The 21550-nt window shown below is 37.9% G+C and overlaps 3 protein-coding genes across 6 annotated transcripts; 2 read left to right on the top strand and 1 right to left on the bottom strand.

Moving 5' to 3' along the window:
• Positions 1-764: 764 nt before the first annotated feature.
• On the bottom strand, positions 765-5781 carry CDase (neutral ceramidase). 2 transcript variants are annotated; one of them, XM_068296006.1, is made up of 6 exons: positions 5644-5781; positions 3144-3291; positions 2754-3077; positions 1825-2691; positions 1155-1765; positions 765-1094 (listed from the first exon to the last, which is right to left on the bottom strand). In XM_068296006.1, the coding sequence occupies exons 2-6, from the start codon at positions 3270-3272 to the stop codon at positions 911-913; spliced, it is 2115 nt and encodes a 704-aa protein (XP_068152107.1). In that variant the 5' UTR covers positions 3273-3291; positions 5644-5781; the 3' UTR covers positions 765-910. The 2 variants fall into 2 exon arrangements, with proteins under 2 accessions (XP_068152107.1, XP_068152108.1); XM_068296007.1 differs by lacking the exon at positions 5644-5781 and adding an exon at positions 4585-5176.
• Positions 5782-6249: 468 nt separating this feature from the next.
• LOC137581755 (STAM-binding protein-like A) lies at positions 6250-8806 on the top strand. The gene is made up of 5 exons (XM_068296011.1): positions 6250-6503; positions 6713-7264; positions 7320-7641; positions 7710-7822; positions 7906-8806. The coding sequence occupies exons 1-5, from the start codon at positions 6388-6390 to the stop codon at positions 8069-8071; spliced, it is 1269 nt and encodes a 422-aa protein (XP_068152112.1). The 5' UTR covers positions 6250-6387; the 3' UTR covers positions 8072-8806.
• Positions 8807-10137: 1331 nt separating this feature from the next.
• On the top strand, positions 10138-21115 carry aralar1 (calcium-binding mitochondrial carrier protein aralar1). Of its 3 annotated transcripts, none has more exons than XM_068296008.1 (10): positions 10138-10212; positions 17126-17278; positions 17773-17935; positions 18000-18091; positions 18228-18422; positions 18489-18712; positions 19171-19337; positions 19408-19526; positions 19595-20204; positions 20271-21115. In XM_068296008.1, exons 1-10 carry the CDS (start codon positions 10153-10155, stop codon positions 20558-20560), a joined length of 2073 nt encoding a protein of 690 aa, XP_068152109.1. In that variant the 5' UTR covers positions 10138-10152; the 3' UTR covers positions 20561-21115. The 3 variants fall into 3 exon arrangements, with proteins under 3 accessions (XP_068152109.1, XP_068152111.1, XP_068152110.1); XM_068296010.1 differs by lacking the exon at positions 10138-10212 and adding an exon at positions 13073-13513; XM_068296009.1 differs by lacking the exon at positions 10138-10212 and adding an exon at positions 16780-16964.
• Positions 21116-21550: the final 435 nt, after the last annotated feature.

Raw genomic sequence — 21550 nt, 5'->3', positions numbered from 1 at the left:
AGACAGACGGACTGAAAGACGGACGAGGCTAGATCGACTCGGCTGTTGATCCTGATCAAGAATATATATACTTTATGGGGTCGGAGCAGCTTCCTTCTGCCTGTTACATACATTTTGGCGACTTAATATACCATTTCACTCTATGAGTGTATGGTATAAAAAGAGAGAGAGAGAGTGAGAGAGTAGACGGCGGGAGTACTTGAGAGAGGCAGAGTATCTTTTCTGGTTTTTGTTTTGAATTTTATTTCATTTTGGGCCTGGAAATCGTAGATAGAGAGGGAGAGAGAGAGAGAGAAAGAGAGAGTGGGACAGAGAGAAACACACAGACAATCCGCCCTCGTTTATGGAAGCAATCAGCTGATTTCAACTGAGCGCCAAAATTTAAAATTCAAATGCCTGGAACGAATTCAGATACATGAGTTGGTTATTCATTTAAAGAAGTTTTAGAAATGTTTTAAAAGTATTAAAATTACAATAAAAAAAAACAATTAAATCAAGATTAATCTGACAATGGGTTCAATATTAAGGTGGGAAGTTTAAGTCTAGAAATAAATGGATATCAAATTTTAAATATAGTAAATCTTATTAGTATTTCTTTACATGAACCTGGCCAAAGCAAGATTTTAGGCCTCTGAGAATATATTTTTGGAAGTTTTTTTGAAATTTGTGACAGACTAATATTACCGTGTTCCTTAAGTTTTAACAATCTTCTATTATACAAACCGTTTTATCAATTCAAAACCAATTTAAAATAAAATTCATAATTATTTAATTTAATTTTAACAAAATTTGGCATCAGTTTAATTTGTATTTGCAAAAATAAAGCTTTTCATCTTCATAAATGGTAAATAAATACATGAATTTGGTGTCTCTTTCATGATTTAGTTTAGGAATCTTTTATATACGTCTCCTAGTCCTCCTTGACAATGAACGACTGTGTTAGCCCCTCATAGGGATATTTGCCACCCAGTATATATTTATATTCCCCTGAGTGTCGTATGCGATACTCTCCGGGTAAGGTCTGCGGACTAATGTTCCAATAGATTGACACCTCACTGAATCCAAGGATAATATTTGTACGATGCCAGATCATTCTGTGAAAAGAAAAACAATTGAAAGATTGACGATATAGTTTTTACCACAGATCCACTCACTTTGTCTCCCAGCTGGCATCTGTGTAGGTGACCTTCCAGCGATCTTCATTGATCTTGCGTTCAATGGTAAAGTAAGTTTTCTCTGTGAACAGATTGTTGCGTGGATTGCCCGAAATGTAGGAGACATGGACAGTCTCATTGATGCCATATTCCTTATTTGGCTGTGTCTTCACATAACCGAAATCTGTGCCAATGGGATGGCCATCGAAAAGGACGCCTGTGTTCAAAGACAACATCACATCGTTCATATAGGGCGGACTGGGACCAGCATCGACAGTTTCATTCCTCATCATGGCTTTGGTTAAACGCTCGAAAACGTCCATGTAGATGGAGTGAGTATGTGGGCCAAAGATGGTAGAGGCAGCCTCGTATCTCTGGGCCTGATACTCCTCGGGTGTGACTGTGTAGCTGGTGTAGATGTTTGTCAATCCGGCAATGATGACTGTTGGTTCGATGCCACCAGAAGCTGAGGCAGCTGCTCGAATCTGATTACGCAGTCGTCGTCCTGCCATGGTGGTGAATTCACAGGGCACCGCAGCTATGATAACATCGCCAATCTTCAGCAGTTGATCAGATACAATTTTGGGTTGCCATTCATAGGGGAAGGTTGCCTGTAATAAAAAGAAGATGGAGTTAATTCTGAGTTCATCTCAAGCCAATTGATTCCTACCCGTCCAGTGGCCAGCAATATGGGCTTGGGTTCATGGCATTTAACATCCTCCTGTGTGGGTGGAACTATGAAGTCCCTAACGAAATTCCACATGGCATTATCCGTCGTTGTGCCCTGCTCAAAACTAAAGGCACCGGGTCCGTCTGTAGTGCCAGCAGCGAAACTATAACCCATAGCTGGTTGACAGCCACGAATCTTGTCCAGTTTGCGACTCAATGGATTATAGGCACTGCCATTATAGTTGGGCATATCCACAAACTGATGTATGAATCGCACATCACCAGTAACTTCGCGTGCCGTCGTTTCCTGACTTTGTTCATTCAGCAGATTGAGAGCTGCCTCGGCCAGACGCTGACCAATAATCTGGGTGCTCTCTACCATATCACGACCGGGACCAGAGGCAAAGCACTCACCCTCGCCAGAGGGACAAGTTGAGCTCAGTAAATCACATTCATTGCCCGAAATGGAACACTTGGGGCCCATAATATTGGGCGAGACATCACCCAAATTGGAAGAGCAGAATGAACCTACGAATTTACCCTTGCCAGGCATCTTATTTGGGTTATACTCCTTCTCCAGAAGAAGAGCAGCATAGCCCACATTGTCGCTGGTCACCAGTTTATTGGTGTTATTCATGGATGTGGCATGCACGGCAAACCAATTGAAGGCACCCAGCAAATTATTCTGCGTATCGACGAAACGAAGCTGGGTCAGAGTCTTGTCCACATCGTGCTCATACTGAGCACGTTCCTCCTCGGGATTGCGGAGATACGATGTGGGCGAACGATTGATATTGGCATTCAGCACTGTGGTCGTGGCCAAGAAGATGCGTCCATCCACCATGTTATCCGTGGCACGTTTAATACTCTGTCAAAATAAACACGTCTTAATGTATTCAACATAAGTTTTTAATGTCCTTTGGAACTCACCAAGTACAAGCCCTGGGCCATCACCTCAAAGGTTTGTGGCACGAATCCCAATATGGAAATATCGTAAAGCAGATGCATCAGGAATCCTCCAGGTGCTCCGTGCGTATGTGTGCCACTAATGGCCACATTGTCCGTGTGATAAATGTTGCCATAACGTGCCTGTAGACGCTTAATCACCTCCCGTTTCAGGCCATAGCCCATCATGCCGCAATCGGCACTGACAAATGCCACACGATTGCCCTTCTCATCCTCCACCACAAAAGCGCGGGCAAACACTCGAGTATGTAGTCCCTCTCCCACTTGTTTGATATTAGCATAGCCCATCTGTCAAATCGAATCGATGGACAATTGTGAAATATTGGACTCTGAAATCATTGTCTGAAGACTTACAAAATTGATTTCCACTGGTGGCCCGGTTATATCGGCACGCCCCACGCCCACTTTATAGACGGCATTGGCCAGACTACAAAGACTGCAGAGGATGACCAAAGAGAGGAAGATGATATTTGCATTGGCCATGGTCAGGCTGGACTTTGATCTGCAGAAACAAAATAGAATGCTCAACTTTATTTGAAACAAAATAAGGAAACCTTTTTGTCAGGTCTCAAGTAAAACCTCAATTTGTTTGTTCTCTAAAGAAGATATATAACTGATAGCCAAAGTTATCCTTTAATACAGAATCGATATAGCCTTAGGTATATATTCTAATATAGACTGATTGGTTGCATTCTCAAGCCTTACGGACATTATCTTATCACTTACTTAATACCAAAACGAGATTGGCAAATATATAAATACAATGTCTATCCATTAGTAAGTATTTTGCAAAAACATATTACAAAATCGTATAATCAATTGAAATCGAAGGCAAAAATAAAAGACGTCCAAAGCTGTTCAGCCAACATCAATATCAATCAAAAGATATGGCAAACGTAAAGGTGTTGGAAATCGACCTCGACACATCTATATATGTATATATGTAAATGCATATGAAAGAAATGCGTATTAACCGTATAACAATAGCAACAATAATCACTAACAATAACAATAACAAATAACAAGTTGAGTTCCATGTTTCTCTCTGTTTCTCTTGATCTCTGCCTCTGTTTGTCTGTATGTCTCTCTCTTGTGTTATCAGCGCTGTAAGTCGGCTTCAAGTCGGGCCTTATGCTATATACCCACAAACATATATACATATCTATGTATGAAGTTACACGAGTATCAGTTGAACCGGTTTTTATCAGCTTGCGAAATACGCAGCCTTCTTCTACTACTTCAACCTCTTCGTCTTCAGCCGTCTTTGCAGTTTGGGCAAGTGGCCAATATTACTTTTGAAATCAAAAGTTATTATAAATTGGGGTTTTTACGTCTTCCCTTCACAACTTGACGTTCCTACCAAAAAGTGTCTCATAAATTTTCTTGCCGACTTATTTGATTCGATTCTGTGGCAACTATTTACTTATGCGGGCGGCGTTTCTCCTAGAACTTCATTATCTTTTGTATGAAATCGGGCTTTAAATGGAAAATTGTCTGAGTAATTGTTTGGAGTCAAAACCACCTGCACTTCCCTCTCGCACCACCATATCTACATACATACATACATGCTTTGCATAATTTACACACCAAGTCTGACATTGAAAAAAGTTGAAAAAAAAAAAATTAAACATATGTATATAAAATCTGCTGCATGGCCTTTGGCTTTGGCTATCTAAAAGATAATCTCTTTCTTTTTTTTGTGGGTTTTTTGCAAATGATTTCATTTTTAATTGGTAAATTTATCTGGGCAAAAAGGGAACCCTATTGAATTTCATTTCCTTTGTTATACACTTACAAAAGAAAAAAGCCAGATAAAAAAGTATCTCTTGGATACAAAAAAAAAATCACAGCACACTGATGCTAAAACGCTGCTGATCCAATTGAGCAAATTACAGAAGATTTCGTTTATGATGAGGGTTTTTTTTTTTTTTTTTTTGTATCTACACTTTACTGGATATTTTTGAGGTTACTTGCACTTGATTTTTGGGGTCGTTTCAATTTTATTTTGGAAAATTATGCAACGAAATCCTTGCCAAATCAACAATCGAGCACTGAATGAGGTGTTTTCTTTTTTTATTTTCTATCTTTATAGTTACTATTAATTTGGAATTAGATTTATCACATTGCATGACACAGGTAATTATTATTATTTAAAAGATTTCGTGAGGTGAAACATGTGCAGTTGTGTCACAAAATGTTGTGTTGTTTTTTGGGATGCGATTTCAAAACATGCCGCATAGTGCCCGGATGGTCTTTTTTATTTGATTTATTTATCTTTACATTGTTCCATGGGCAAACACGACTACGACGACGACGACGACGATGAGACCGAATCGAGCTAGTGATTTGTGTTTTGTGTGTGGTTTAAATGACGCCCGCTATGCGCCCAAGCTGGCACTCGACTGACTCTTCGATTCCACCTCTGACTGACCATTTCGAAGCTCAAACCCAAATCTCTGGTTTGGTCTCAATTGCTCCGCTCTCTCTCTCTGGTGTTCGACGCTCTTGTGGGCGTACGTGCCTCAAGCTATCAATGGCTCAGTTGGTCATTCATTCATTCAATGCGTTAGCTGCGGGTCCATTGTACCCGAAAAACAACTTTGCCTAATACTCCCAGATCAAGTGTTATCAATACTATTTAATCCACTTGTCATGGTTTAAATAAATATACCCTGTGATAGCTTATCATATCGCTTCTACTAGTTCCCATTGATCTAAGTTATTTTTTTGGTCTGCACTTGAAATTTAGACCCACAGAGAACGAGAGAAAAAAAACAAGCAAAACGGCAAAAATGCCGAATAAATATTTAAACTACAAATTGTATTTTCTATTTGCTAACTGGGCAAAACTTACCCACTGAATAGTTATGCTGATTTTCCGCCTCCAAAACGACAAAAACCTCTAGCCAAACACCCTTTGGGCTTCAGGCACATGCGTTTACTAAATGAAATGATTATTAAAATGTTCGAATTAACACCAAGTGGGGGTTCTTTAAAAATAATATTAACTAAACTGATAGCTAGTCATAATGCCAATAGTGTTTCTTGAGTAGATTAGCTTAGGTTTTATTTGCAACGATAAGGATTAGAATTGTAAAACGAATTGATAAAATAGTCAAAGTTAAAGGAATTTCCACCTGCTAACCATGAAAAATAACCAAATTAACTAACCAAAATTATAATGTTTAAGGCAAATTAGTGTCAATTTTAGGGCATTGAGCCTGAATAAATAAAACTTTATGAATGAAATTTCAAACCTCCCAAACCACTCATCAATTTCGAATTCGCGCGCCAAGTTGACTTCTTATAGTTTTTTGGCCAAGTTGGCAGCTCTGTAAGTTATTAGTGACGATACTTAGCACAATCGATATTATTATTATTGGAGATAGATAGATTGTGTAACTGTTAAAGTGTCATCTCTATGTCAACAATATTGAGTAGCGTTGCCATAGTGCATCTGATATATTAACTGGCAACACTGGCCGCACAGCCCAGTAACACAACTGGACTCCAATAAGAAAGAAGACAATAAGACAAGTACAAACCAAGTGGGCATCAGAAAAGTAACTACCAAGGACGCGGGGCGCATAGCAAAACAATGTCAAAGGCGGTGAATAATATGAACATGGGCATTGTGGAGCCACAGGAAAGGATGAAGCATCTCTCGCATTACGGAAACCTCATCGAGGTGGACAAAAACCTGCCAGTGACACGGTGAGTCTATTTGAGATGCGATACAACAAGTCGCCGAAGATTATGTCAATGTCCTCGAACTGGAAAATTGTGGCTTAGGCGAGTCCTTGAGTTCAAGGATAGTCTCCGCACTATGCCCTTGCCAAAATCCAAAATTACACGTCTTTGCACCCCCTCTGTCCAACCCCTTTGGCACCACCCAACTTACCGAGTGTCCTTGCCAATTATAGCTACTACCGTTCTGGCACCGAGATGCTGCGCATGGCCAATGTATACCTCAACGAGGGTAACCATGAGAACGCCTTCATCCTGTATTTACGGTACATGACTCTGTTCATTGAGAAGATACGCCAGCATCCAGATTATGCCAGTGTCAAGTCGGAAGTGAAGGCCATCAACAAAAAGATTAAAGATGAGATTATGCCTACAACGGAAAAGTTAAGGGCAAAGTTGCTATCCCATTACCAGAGGGAATACGAGCAATTCCTGGCCAGCAAGGAGGCGGAAAGAGTTCGAGAATTGGAGCGGGAGCGCCAGAGACTTAAAGAGCTGGCCAGTCGGCAGGCGGGTGGCTCTGGCGGCATTCCATCCATTATTCCCGCCAATCTCCATGTCCAGATGGATGATAAACTACAGCCCACAGCTCCGGATCTCTCATTGCTGGATCATGTGGTGTATCCAAATGACTTTCCCACGGGAGCCAATCGTAGCACCAACTTGCCCAACTCTGGCCTCCTCTTGCCAGCGGCAGCGGATCCACCTGCAAGCGACAAGTCCACAAGGTAAGTCTTAATCGCAAATTAACTAAACACATTGCTCATCTGTCGTCTTCGCCAGCTTGCATCCGAAGCCCGCCTTCGATAGAAATCAGAAGCCACAATATAATCGAACTGATTCACTGCTGGCGGGCTCCTTGCGCATTGTGCATGTACCTGGCGATACCATGGATGTGTTCCTACAATTAGCACGAGCCAATACAACAAATAACATCGAGACTTGTGGCGTTCTAGCCGGTCATCTGGCCCAGAACGAGCTCTACATTACGCATATCATCACACCCCAGCAGCAGGGTACTCCAGATAGCTGTAATACCATGCACGAGGAGCAGATCTTTGATGTGCAGGATCAGATGCAACTCATCACGTTGGGCTGGATACATGTATATAAAATATATATATATATTAAGAATATATATTGGACCACTATTTATTGTTACTCTTCTTTCAGACGCATCCCAGTCAGACGGCTTTTCTATCATCTGTTGACCTGCACACACACTGTTCCTATCAGATGATGATGCCCGAAGCTCTAGCCATCGTGTGTGCACCCAAGTACAATACGTGAGTCATCGCCATACAACATATACACCTAAACACATGTTTACAATCTAACTGATGAGTAATCAATTTTGCGTTCCTTTTAGCACTGGTTTCTTCTTACTTACACCACACTATGGACTGGATTATATAGCCCAATGTCGGCAATCAGGCTTTCATCCTCATCCAAACGATCCGCCATTGTTTATGGAGGCTCAGCATATGAAAATGGATATCCAAACCAAAATCAAAGTGATCGATTTACGCAGATAGTATGCTGAATTGCTAATTTAACACCGAAGAATGCGAATTTAACTGATGCAGCATGGAAACTCATATATACAATAACACAATAAGCAATGAAGCCAACAAATTTTTCGTTAACCAAATTTATTAAATGAATTGATTACCCATTAACCAAGAAGTAGGACTTGTGTGTTCCAACAAAAACCAAAACCTGTTCAACCAGAGTCTATATACAGAAATTGAGAATTGCTATACATATACACACATATATATAAATATATACATATAGATATACAGATATATATTTTGCGTATATACCAAGATATATTTTTGCATACCGTAGTTTCCTGACTCCACCCCCAAGGCAGGGTAATTATCAATACATGGATCTTAGAGCACCTATCGCAGAGATATTTTGGCTTTCAATTTTCATTGATTTCGATGACTTTATGTGATTTACAATTGTGGCTTAGAATTTCGTTAAAAACTATTTGTATTTAATAATATATTTTTAGCATTTAACACCAACACACACACACACACATAGACATACACCATCCACATACCTAAACTTACAGCTAAAGTATACTATTTATTATCTATGTATGTATGTACTATTGCTAACTATTTGCAATAATATGTTGTTGAATTACGAAAACAAAAAACAAAGAAACTTTTAAAAGAATGCAATTTAAATGATGTATGTATGTATATGCTTAACAACTAAAGCGAATAAACTATTTATGATTTATTTATTTCCAATCATTTGTGAAATATAGAATTTGAAAGAAAAGATCTACATAGATGATGGTTAAATAAAGGAGATTGCACTTAATACTTGTTAGCAACAATATAACACAGGCCGAGATGATTTTTGCTGACGTTAACTTGAGAGGTGTTCTTAACTAATTCGGGTACGCTGATTCTAACTGCATACTTGGTTTTTGTCCATCACGTCTAGATTTTGTGAAATCTGGAGATCTGGGGTTGGAAAATAGGCACCCAAAAGTATACTATAGAAAGTTTAAACAAAAATTTTCAACTTTTTTTACGGATTTTAGAATATTTTGTGTAAGGAAATTAGTTCTTGTTTGCACATATAACAAATATACAATTTGTAAGACGCAGCAAATTCCCACAATTGTTTAAAATTTAAAAGCAGACAATTCTTGGAATCCCTATAGCATACTTCTTGGTTCAAATTTTATTCATTATAGAACTATATCCGGAGTGTAAGATATTATCCATTATAACAAAGAAATAACTCTTTGATATTTTGTAAATTCATTTTCAATCAAGCCTAATATATTAATAAGATAAAATAATAATGTTTTTAGTACAATATTATGCTTATATCATGGAATAATATATTGCAAATTAGGTCATTTTGAATAATTTGAACGCATTTTTTTCGAAATCCTGACGTGATGGAGAAAAACTAAGTACAGGGCCGTGATTAGCAGCCCCCAATTACTATAGGAGACCTATTGAACTTCAAACACTTTTTCATGACCTCAAAAATGTCGGCATGTGTAATTAATCGTAGCTGATAACTCTTTTTGTTATACGTTTAATTCAAATTGCTAAATAACGACTAACGGGACAGCTGTTACACTTTTCCATTTTCCCCTACAAGCATTTCCCTGTTTTTCGCATTTCCCGCCCTTAGTGACAAACGGCTCCGATTGCCCTTCAGTTTTGCCCGATTTCTTGTCCTGCACGGTCGCTCCATTACAGAACAGAAATCCTCCAGCCGCATGCGTTTTTGCAAAATACGGAAAAAATTTGGAAAATAAAATAAGAATATCAAGCAATTGAAAATATTTCAGAATACAATTAACATATAAAAATATCGGCGTAACGAATATATAATTGTGCGTTAAAAATCGATAAAGCAGTCAAAAGGCAAAGCAGTCCTGGGAAAAAGGCGGGGGAAACTGTTTTGGGTCTGCTCCTGTGTTGAGGCTGATTAAATTCACAATTAAACAGAAAGTGCTGCCAAAATAAAACAACAGCAAAAAAAAAAAACAGTCTTGTGGACATTCTTGTTGTTGCTTTGTTGACTTTGCTCTTGCAACGGTTCCACCCTCGTCCGACTTTCAGAGATAATGCCTAACCAGTATCCAGTTAATTGGATACCAACACTGCAAACCGTTCAATGTCAAGAAGTAAGTGAATTGCAGCAAGTGCCTCAATTGTTTGCCCGTTGATGTTTTTAATTAGCCCATACCACTAACCCACTTTACACCAAACACCCACCCACCCACTAACTAAACCCCTTTCAGCTCCTTTGTACACAAACGAAAAAGCTAACGCTCAAACATAAAGCGGATTAGGTACTCGAACCCACCCACCTTTGATGTGAGTTGTGGATGTGGTGGGGCGGTGGCGGAAGGGGTAAAATTATATGTACGAACTTGGCACATCTAAAAATAGTGCGAAAGAAAAACTAGTCGACACAAATGTAAATAGTAAGTGGTAGATAATAATCAAAAGGGGGCAAACAATATAAATGAATGAGCAAAACATAATGGTCAGAACAACAATAACAACAACTGATAAGAGTACAGTGAAAATCCATTCATTTATCATGTCATTGAATGGGGTGATGAGGACTCAAATGTATTTGCGATTCACCTGAGAAAGGTTTTTTGCCCTGTTTTTCCCTTTAAATTATTATATTTGATATTTATTGGAAAATGTAATAGATTTGTTGTTTTCACAATATTTATATAAATTTTAAGATATTTAAAAACAATTGCTGTTAGCAAATTATGCCTGATGTCTGCTATAAAATGTGTTGTCTGCTTTTAGGGGGGAAATGGAATTTAGAGTGAAAATCATTTACACTTTACTTTAATCCCAGTTAAGGAAGAAAATTCGATAAGCAGCTTAACAGTAAATAAATCTTTTATAAGAAAGAAAATTTGTTCTACTGTACTAAAAATTTTTAAATGTGCGAAGTATTTCATTGTATAATTATACCTTCGCTTTTTTCTGTTATATCAACCATTGGGGACGCTTCAATATTCATGTCCTTTTAACACGCCATTTAATCGCTGCCCAGTGTTGGTTAACAGCCAAGGCAACAAGAATATCAACAACAACAACATACATTTCGAATACATATGCTGCATTTAAGTGTTTATGGTACGTGCCGTGGAGCCTACCACGGAAGCTTTTTATTGTCTTACCAGCTTTTTTTTGTAAGAAGCACCAAACACGGAAACGGAAATGTCTGGCAAGTGGTTGCTCACCATTTAGTTCTGTTTCGTGCCTGGCGCCTTGCAAGGATAACTCAACCACCTTACGACAATCGCCTGAAAGCTGACATTTCGCTAACCTTCATAAGGAATGTCTATTTCGTGCAGATTTTTGGCTTTTTATTTGTCGCAATTTCTGTTCTTTTAATTTAATAAATTGCTTTCTCTTTTAGCCTTGTTAGCCCAAAATTTCATCTAGTCTCAGAGAGAGAGAGAGAGAAAGAAATGTGGGAGAGCATTTGCGTCTGAGCATTTTCTTTTGCCATTTGCTTCTATTTTTGTATATGAAAACATGCTTTATTCACGTGCTATCTGCTCGCCCACTGCTTCACCCCAGCGGACAGTGTGACGTATTGTGTATAGAACATTTATGAAACACTTTGTGTTTCCTACTCTCTCTCTCTCTCTTTCTTCCTCTCATACCTCTACATACATTTGATCAATTTTTCTTTTCGCATTTGCACTTGCACGTGTTTACATGATAAACATGGCCCCACAGCTTAAAATTGAATACATACATACATATGTATGTATGTATATTCATTTGATACACTCTCTGTTTGCCATTCATTGTGAGAATTTACATTTGTTAGAACTATGACACCGTTGGCGGAATACCCTGTAAAAGGCTGTTCAAAGTTATGAAATTATTGACATAATCACGAGACCCAACTATCTAATGATAGACTAGACTATCTACTTTTTCTTTGAACTCTATTGGTATCTAGTCTATGATAAGGCAAAATAATCCAGTTGAGATATACATATATGTATGTATTTCTTATCAAATGGTTTGCCTGGCCCTTGGCCCTGTCAACCTTTGTCTGTTGCTTAGTCTACCCGAGTAGCAAATGATTACAGGATATCATCCAACATTCAACCACTTGGCATGCAGAAAAATGATGTGTCAACCTTGCGGCAACGCCTACAACGCCTGACACCCTGAAATACATAACTATTTAATAATAATGTCTGTATACTATAGCATCAAGAAATACGCATGCTCATATTTCCTCTAGATCAGAGATGTAAATGTAAAAAAAGTTGCAATGTCAATGCCAATATCTACAGGAAATTTTCAACAGGTGGTTTTTCCGCGCCTTGTGTTAATTACACTAAACACTTTGTAGTAAAATTTTTAAATCAGCAATTATTTTGTTTACGCTAGAAAACATTTTGATATTGTGCTAAAAATAGCAAAACAAATTGATTAATTGCAGTAAAAGAAAACAACAAATTTAATATAGAAAATAAAACCTTTTAGAATTGAAAACAATGTCTCGTCAACATTTATCTAAGCTCTAAGGACAAAAACGTTTTCAAAAATGAATGAAAATCTTGAAATATTCTTAATTTTTTTGAAATTTAACAACTAAAACACTTGTAAACCAATTTTAAGACACTACAAAGAATGGCAAGCCAACCGGATATGAAATTTTCAATAGCGGAAATGAATTTTCTTATGCTAAAACTTTAATCTAGTTGAACTCTTGCAATTTGATTGAATCTCTCACCCACATCACACCATATGCAATCCTTATTTGTCTCATACGTAACCAACTAATTGCCATTGCAATATTACAATGCATCCAGTGCTCCAGTGCTCTTGACGCCCCCCCGCACCCGATACAATTAGCCAGTCGTCCGCCGATAGAGAAGCTGCTGCTGTTGCTTCTGCTGCTGCCTACAAATATTATTACTGGGAGGAAAAGCTTTTTTCAATGTTACCCAGTCGGGCTGAGCAGAGCTGAGCAATTCCGAATCAGCATTCAGAACGGAAAAGCAACGCGTTGCAAACGGATGCCAAGACCGTGAATAAAAACAAAGCGCGCGCGTTACACAAAAACAAAAAACAAATACAAACAAAATAATTAAGAAGAAAATTATTTCATAGAAAACGAAAGAAAAACAAAACGACAAAATTATTTTATAAAAGCGGAAAGTGAAAAATACTCTCGAAAAATAAATACATATATACTATAGAGGATATATCTATCTATCTATAGAGGCAGAGAGCTGGAAGTCTCAGCTGTCAGTTCAAAAAGACTTCAGTTCTCACATTAGTCATTTGTGGATTTTGAATGGTTTTTTGAAATAAATTAGCTCTCAAGTTAAAAGTGTTCAGAGATTAGCTTTAATTTTAATTGTGTTCATTAAATTTTAAAACGAGAAATTATATAAATACGAAATGCCAGATAAGGAAGAGGTAACTCAAAATATATTTTTTGATTTGAATATTATCAAATAATTAAAAAGCATGGGGAGATAAAAGAATGCGGAAATAAGTTTTCTTAACATTTTATCTAAATAAATTAAATATATTCACTGATAAAAAAAAGACCAAAGACATTTGATATTTAAGTGTTATATAAAAAAATAATGTTAATTAAAGTAATTTTCAAATAAAAATTGCAAAAAAATAGTGAAAAAAAGCTTTACAATTTGTTGCTGCTCTCTCCAGTTTTAATGTCAAGCAACAAAATAATCACCTTCAAAACTAAAAATGAGATACTTCTACATACATGCAAACATACATATGAACCTATCATATATATATATATGTACATATATACGTAGTAGGTAGAATGTTGATGTTGTTTTCTCTTTGGTTTTTGTTTTTGCGTTTCTCATGACTTTGGAAAAGTCAACGCTATCTGAAACTCTCTGACTCAGTCAGCTACATATATGTTTACTGTTGTTTGCAATTCTAATGCTAATTACATTTGTTTTTGTATTCTCGTGATTATTGTTGAGGCTCAAAGTCATAAGCGGCTGTCTAACGGCATTTTTCACTCTCTCTCTTAATTTCTTAATTATCATCTAGGAGTATTTCAATTTGGCAAACAATTGTTGGACAAACACTGCGTATACGTAATATGCCAAACATATATACATTATTAAAGTGTCTATAGAAAGTTTATCTTTAATATAGCCTCAGGATATTGTCAGCATAATTTATACGATTTCGTTTAACGATTGATTTGCGGAAAATTTGCTTTGATTTGATTTCAAGTTTCCATCTCTCTCTCTCTTTTTTGTCTCTCTTACTTTCGTTTCCCTCTCGTGACTTTAGTCGGTGGCGGCACGAACTTTCCCGGCCGATAATGAACAGCCCAGACTGACCTTGAGTCGGGCAAGGCAAAATAAACAGAAAACACAAAAAAAACCACCCTTCCTTTAGAGTCAAGTTCATGTGGGCGAAAGTTTGTATACCCTTACATGTTGGGCACAAATTTAGTCAGCAATAAGTAAATATCTTAAAAAGCACAATCAAATTTTATAGTTCTTTATTCTTATTCAGTTTTCCATTAGAGTTAATCTTCCATCATTATTTTTAGTAGAATTCCATGGAACCTCTTTTGTAAGGGCATTGGAGAACTATGTATGTCGTGCCACACATTTGCATGGCTGACTCAAAATCACTTTCAGTTCCAATTGCAGTTGCAGTCACAATGACAAGCACATGCCGCTTGCTACAGGCAACGGGCAACTCGGCTAACAACTGACAGGCGACCTGTCCCGAAACGACCTTTGACTTGGCCCACCTCATTATGAAATCCAACAAAAACGAAAAAGAGAACCCAACTTGAAAGGCATCCAACCAAAGTTACTCAAACATACATAACAAGCAGACGGTACAGGGGGGCGTATGTGCAACATTTTCCGCCTGTTGGCAATAGCAGAGAAATATTTCTGTCTCGAATTTCAAGTTCAATGGGGACTTCTGTGCTTGAGCGCAACAAATTGAAGTGAGTCCTTTTTGGCAACAAACTCCGGCAAATTGGATTATTACACGCTGTGTGAATACGGTTTGTAAAATGGTTTCAAATTGCTTGCATTATAGATGACACAGGGGGATCAGGATTAAATATGTTACATATGTTACCTCACAACCCTTTCTCTAAGCCACATTTTAAATATTTTATATACATGTGTGCACTAAATCTATTTATCAGCCAATTCTGTTGAACTTCAAGGACCTTGACCTTGGCATAGCTGTAAATATTAAATATTTAGTGAAAGCGACACGCGTGGCCCTAAAAATATTATTTTAAGCCGCATCAACTTTGCGTTTTTGTTCAATCAATCAATTTTTTCTCCTCTTTGCAGGGTAAAAATCAATCAAATAGTTATATGAAATGATTCCAAAAACAAATCGAACTTTATTACCCATCCATAAATTAAGTCAGCAAACTCGTTAATAAATAATGAGAATAAAGGCAAACAAAGACATCGAATTGTTCTATACTCTAGTTATATTTATACAAATTGGGGAATATTAATATATATTTTTAATTGTAGTTATTAAAACAAAGGCATTCAAATTGATTTTCATGATGCCCTGTTATAAAATATGAAATTATCTTCAAAATGTCGGAAAGTAATCGAATCGGTAGTTTTGGAAATATATGTTTCGACTTTCGAAAAATGCTGCCACACAGTGTTATTTTAAGGACCTACATATGTACATACATATATGTATCAGTCATTCATCCTTATAGTGATCTTTTATATAATAACAATCTTTGAATCATAAATTGATTTCAAAGGCAGATCTATATCTATTTTATATTTTTTATAATAAATATTTCTTCACAATAGATACACACATTTATATTACAAATTTTAGTGTTCTATACTGAGGAGAGCCATAAACCTATTAGGGGGATTCCCCAAGAACTATTTACATATGTAAATGATATACATAGTTCCCATAATAGTAGTTAGGTCCAAATAATAAGTACATAATTGGATTGTCTTTGGTGAAAAGCTTAATCTAAATTTCATTCAACAAAAGTTCAATTCATTAACTAAATATAAGCGTAATCAACTTTCCCTTACGAAAATCAATGGGTATAATATTTTATTTCATTTCAATCAAGAGCAAATGATGCCCCGAGCAGGACTCAAAGTCAATTATATTTTTCCATTATTATTTTGTCATATTCTCTTTTCGCAATTTGTTGATTTCATTATTGCATTTTGTTGCTGTTGTTGTTGTTGATGTTATTGTTTTTCTGTTTTGTTAAACCGCAAAAAAGGAAAACAACAAAAAATGCCACTGACTTTTATTCCCATTTGCAATCCATGCCCCCAGCAACTGCTCATCTTCAGCTCATCTGCAGCTTCATGGGGATTGGTAATGGACTGTGGAGTGGGGGGAGGGTTGATTACAATTTATTGCATGATAATCATCGAGCATTACGTCAATGGAAGTGTTTTTTTTATATATAAATTTAGAACAATGCAATTTCCAATTCGCAAGTTAAAGAAAAACATAATCAAACGAAAGAGCACTCACACACAGCAAATAAAAGAGAATTAAATAAGAGATAGAGAGAGAGAGAGCAAGCGATAGAAGATTACCAACTAAGAGAGAGAGCGAACGAGTGAGCGATCTATTGTGGACACGAACAGAAAGATAAAACACAAAACACAAGAACCGTTGCGCTCAGCTCCGCTCTCTCGATTCAAGTAATTTGCGGTGGTGGTTCTCGACTCACTCACTCTCTTGGGGAGCTCCAAGCAGCTGGTTTTATTTGGTTCCCATCAGCTAATTAAAATATAGTGGCGACAAAACAAAAAAAAAATTATTAATTTACAATCAACCAAATAGAACATTTTTGAAAATGCCTTTAACCAAGAATCCAGTGGCTGTAAGTAAAGTGAAAGTCATCAGGTTCATTCTGCAATATTTTGCACTGACACGTGTTGCGTTTGTTTCACGCGAGGCAGACAGAGAGAAAGAGAGAGATTGTGTATTTCATCATCCGCGTTTACAAACATTTGTTTTTGTTTTTTTTGTCTCTTTCCACAGACTCCGTCTTTTTTGAAGCGCGCCGGTACCGATAAACTGCGTGAAGTCTTCGTCAAGTATGCCTCGATTCACAAGGATGGGGAGGAGTACATGACCAGTGAGGATTTTGTCCGCAAGTTTCTTGGCTTGTTCACAGAGACCGCATTTAATGATGTAAGTGTATGTGTGTGCAGTTTTCCGTATTCTTATGCGGGTCATTGCAAGGTTATATATAAATGCGCCCCGTCAGCTGATAAGAGCCACCGTGTGGGCAGTGTCAGACGGTGAATATCTTATCAATCAAGCATTATCAAACGCGTCACTGGATACCCTATGGATGTTCGCGAATGCTATGAGAAATTCAGAGATCTGATCTAAAAACTGGTTCAACTTACGCCCTTGACACAACCCCCCGCCAAAAATATAATGAAACACAATCATTCAGAAGCCTCGTGCTCAACCAGTTGGCTACGTCACAGCCTCAAGTCGCTCTTATCAATTGTTTGGCTGTTTTAATGGCCCCCGCCATAAGTGGAAACTGATTTTCAGGTGCTTTGTGTTATTTTGGGCGAAGTCTATATAATTAATCAATGAACATTGCTACCGGCAATACACCCTGGCAAAAGGTCTAGTGTGAGAAAGTCTAATGTTTATCATTTGTTTTATAGGAATCGGTACGTCTATTGGCTGGCATAGCCGATACTAGTAAGGATGGACTTATATCGTTTTCGGAATTTCAAGCCTTTGAGGGTTTGCTCTGCACACCAGATGCCCTATACAGAACAGCATTTCAGCTGTTCGATCGTCAGGGTAATGGCACTGTATCATATGGTAAGTAATCTCACTATAAACTATTAAAAAACCTCTTAAATAACCTATATTCTATTATTTCTAGCTGATTTTGCTGATGTCGTACAAAAAACTGAACTGCACTCAAAGATACCTTTTAGCTTAGATGGTCCATTTATAAAACGCTACTTTGGCGATGTAAGTTAAATGAAAATCTCAGTAGGCTAAGGCAAAACAGCAAGAAAATTGGGCCTAAATCAAGATATGAAAGTTAATTACTTAACAGTACATTAAGTAGAATTTGTATTAATACTCTACAATTTTTGATTTGCAGAAGAAACAACGCCTTATCAACTATGCTGAATTTACGCAACTTTTGCATGATTTCCATGAGGAGCATGCCATGGAGGCATTCCGTAGCAAAGATCCAGCTGGTACTGGATATATATCCCCATTAGATTTTCAGGATATTATCGTTAAGGTTAAACGGCATTTACTAACGCCCGATGTCAAGGATAACTTGGTAGCGGTAAGTCTCAATAGCTTAATCATTGATCTACAATTTACTAATCGACTTTTTGGGTCATTTTTCTAGGTCACTGAGGGTCACAAAGTGAGCTTCCCCTATTTCATAGCATTTACCTCGCTGCTTAACAACATGGAGTTGATTAAGCAAATCTATTTGCAAGCCACTCAGGGCAATCGCACTGAGATGGTCACCAAGGATCAATTGCTTTATGCAGCACAAACAATGAGCCAAATCACTCCATTGGAGATTGATATACTCTTCCAATTAACCGGAGCTGTACAACAGACTGGGTAAGAATTGCGTTTTCGGACACTGCCGGGTTGGGCTTTAGTTAATGAGATATACATCGTTCAACATAGTTGATTTGTTAATACATTTGTTGCTGTTTTAAACATTTAACTTTGTGTTTGTTCCGTAATTAATTTGTAATTTCCCATTTGTGTCTTCTCTTCTTTTGTCTGCATTGCACAAAACAATTTCAAATACATTAATTTCTACACAAAAGCTGGTGGAAACGCAAAAAAAGATTGCTCCAAGTAGGCAAGTGTTGTTGTCCTTTTGAATTGTTCTCAATCGTTGTTTTTTACACTGCTCTATATTCACAAAAACAAACCATCAAAATGGCATATATCCCCTCCAAACAACCAACCAACCAAGCATAACCCTGTCGGTGTCTATAAGTGTTCCCCCCAACCATATGAAATTATGTTTATGTTTTGATTCTCATTGTGTTTTCTTTAACAAATAGCCGCATCGACTACAGTGACCTGAGTAACATTGCTCCCGAGCATTATACCAAGCATATCACACATCGATTGGCCGAGATTAAAGCAGTGGCGAGTCCTGCCGATCGATCAGCCTTTATTCAAGTGCTAGAGAGCACATATCGCTTTACCCTGGGTTCCTTTGCGGGCGGTGAGTGAAACTGTAAACTGTCCTGGTTCAACGTTCAACGCTAAGCTAATAACCGCTTTTCGCCACATAGCTGTGGGCGCCACGGTGGTCTATCCCATTGATCTGGTCAAGACGCGAATGCAAAATCAAAGAGCTGGCTCCTACATTGGTGAAGTGGCATATAGAAATTCCTGGGATTGTTTCAAGAAGGTTAGTGTATCTAATCTAATTAATTGATTGATATTCAATTTTAATTCTTTTCTATATCTTAATTTCAGGTTGTTCGTCACGAAGGCTTCCTGGGTCTGTACCGTGGTCTTCTGCCTCAATTGATGGGCGTGGCACCAGAAAAGGCCATCAAGTTGACTGTCAATGATCTGGTGCGCGACAAATTTACCGACAAGCGCGGCAATATTCCCACGTGGGCCGAGGTTCTGGCCGGTGGCTGTGCCGGTGCTTCCCAGGTGGTCTTCACCAATCCATTGGAGATTGTTAAGATTCGTTTGCAGGTGGCCGGTGAAATTGCCACTGGATCTAAGATTAGTGCCCTGTCGGTGGTTAGAGAGTTGGGTCTCTTTGGTCTGTATAAGGGAGCAAGAGCGTGTCTTCTGCGTGATGTTCCCTTCTCGGCCATCTACTTCCCGACTTATGCCCATACCAAGGCCCTGATGGCCGACAAGGATGGCTACAATCATCCATTGACGTTGTTGGCCGCTGGTGCCATTGCTGGTGTACCGGCTGCTTCTCTTGTAACACCCGCCGATGTGATCAAGACGCGTCTGCAGGTGGTGGCACGCTCTGGCCAGACCACTTACACGGGCGTTTGGGATGCCACCAAAAAGATTATGGCCGAAGAGGGGCCACGTGCCTTCTGGAAGGGCACAGCTGGTGAGTATGAATGGGCTAATTCACAGCGTTTTATCTCTAATCTGTGTTTATATTCCTTTTCCTAAGCTCGTGTCTTCCGATCATCGCCACAGTTTGGTGTCACTTTGGTGACCTATGAGCTGCTGCAACGTATGTTCTATGTGGACTTTGGTGGCTCTCAGCCCAAGGGTTCGGAGGCTCACAAGCTTGCCACACCGTTGGATAGCAAATTGAGCGGGACAGACGATCACATTGGCGGCTATAAGGCAGCTGTTCCTCTGCTAGCTGGTGTGGAGTCCAAGTTTGGTCTATATCTGCCGAGATTCGGACGCGGTGCCACCGCCGCTGCAACGCCAGGCACAACCACTGGCTCCTGATTATATTGGCGCCATCGCCTGCACTGCAGCGCCATCTAGGTGTTAAAGTTGTACAGTACCGAAGACAGGGGGACAGGATGGACAGGATAATTGAGAGCAGAGCATGTATATTTTTTTGCTAGAAAGGATTTTACACACAGATAACTGCACTGCGGCCGATCTAAAAGCGAATTCATCCAGAATGTGAACATTTTTCAAAGTAACTGACAAACCATTTTAGATGGCATATTAATTTTTGTAAACCTTATTTTCCACCAAGTCTAGAATGAAATCTATTAAGAAGAAACTGTAGTGGTTTTTTTTTTTAAACTTTGTTAACTAGTTAAAACAAGAAAACAAAAAACGTTAAAGGTAATCAACCAATAGGCGAAACAAGTCACTGAATGTCAACTTTTTGCACTCAATCAACTATTTAAAAACACACAAAAATATAATTAGTACGAATTTGTTTAAAACAATTACATAAAATGGGAGAAACATATGCAATGAATGACCTCTTAGCTATAATAAATAAATGAATAAAAGTCTATATATATATATATTTAAATTAAACAATTTTTATAAATTTATCTACAATTATTTAAAAGACCAAGTCCAAGATTCAATATACTAATGAAAAATGGATCAATCTTTCAGACAACAAATCTTTTGAATTGAAATCTTCAGTTTAATCTGTTCATTTTAGAATAATTAGTTAAAGTTTGTGCCTAATTTTGGTATAGCATCTTAAGTTTCATTGATTACACGAGCTCAATGAAATACTTTTCCCATATAAAGCTAAACTAGTTTATCAAGTCTCTGACTAACCGCCCCCAAAACATTTCACTCACCTCGTTTGCTTTTGGAATCATTGTTGAAAGTTAAAGCCAACTCAATCAAGCGCCTAATGCATGCCCAACAGAAACTGTTAACACAGGCAAATTCAAGATTTGATTAGAATCTTCTCTGCCATTTGCAAATCGATGTTGACAAGTTAATTTTATGGCCCGG

This window comes from Drosophila tropicalis, unplaced genomic scaffold (assembly GCF_018151085.1).
Source record: "Drosophila tropicalis isolate 14030-0801.00 unplaced genomic scaffold, ASM1815108v1 contig_859, whole genome shotgun sequence".
Taxonomy (NCBI): domain Eukaryota; kingdom Metazoa; phylum Arthropoda; class Insecta; order Diptera; family Drosophilidae; genus Drosophila; species Drosophila tropicalis.
The sequence above is the reverse complement of the archived record's forward strand: the minus strand, read 5'-3'. Positions and strand labels throughout refer to the sequence as shown.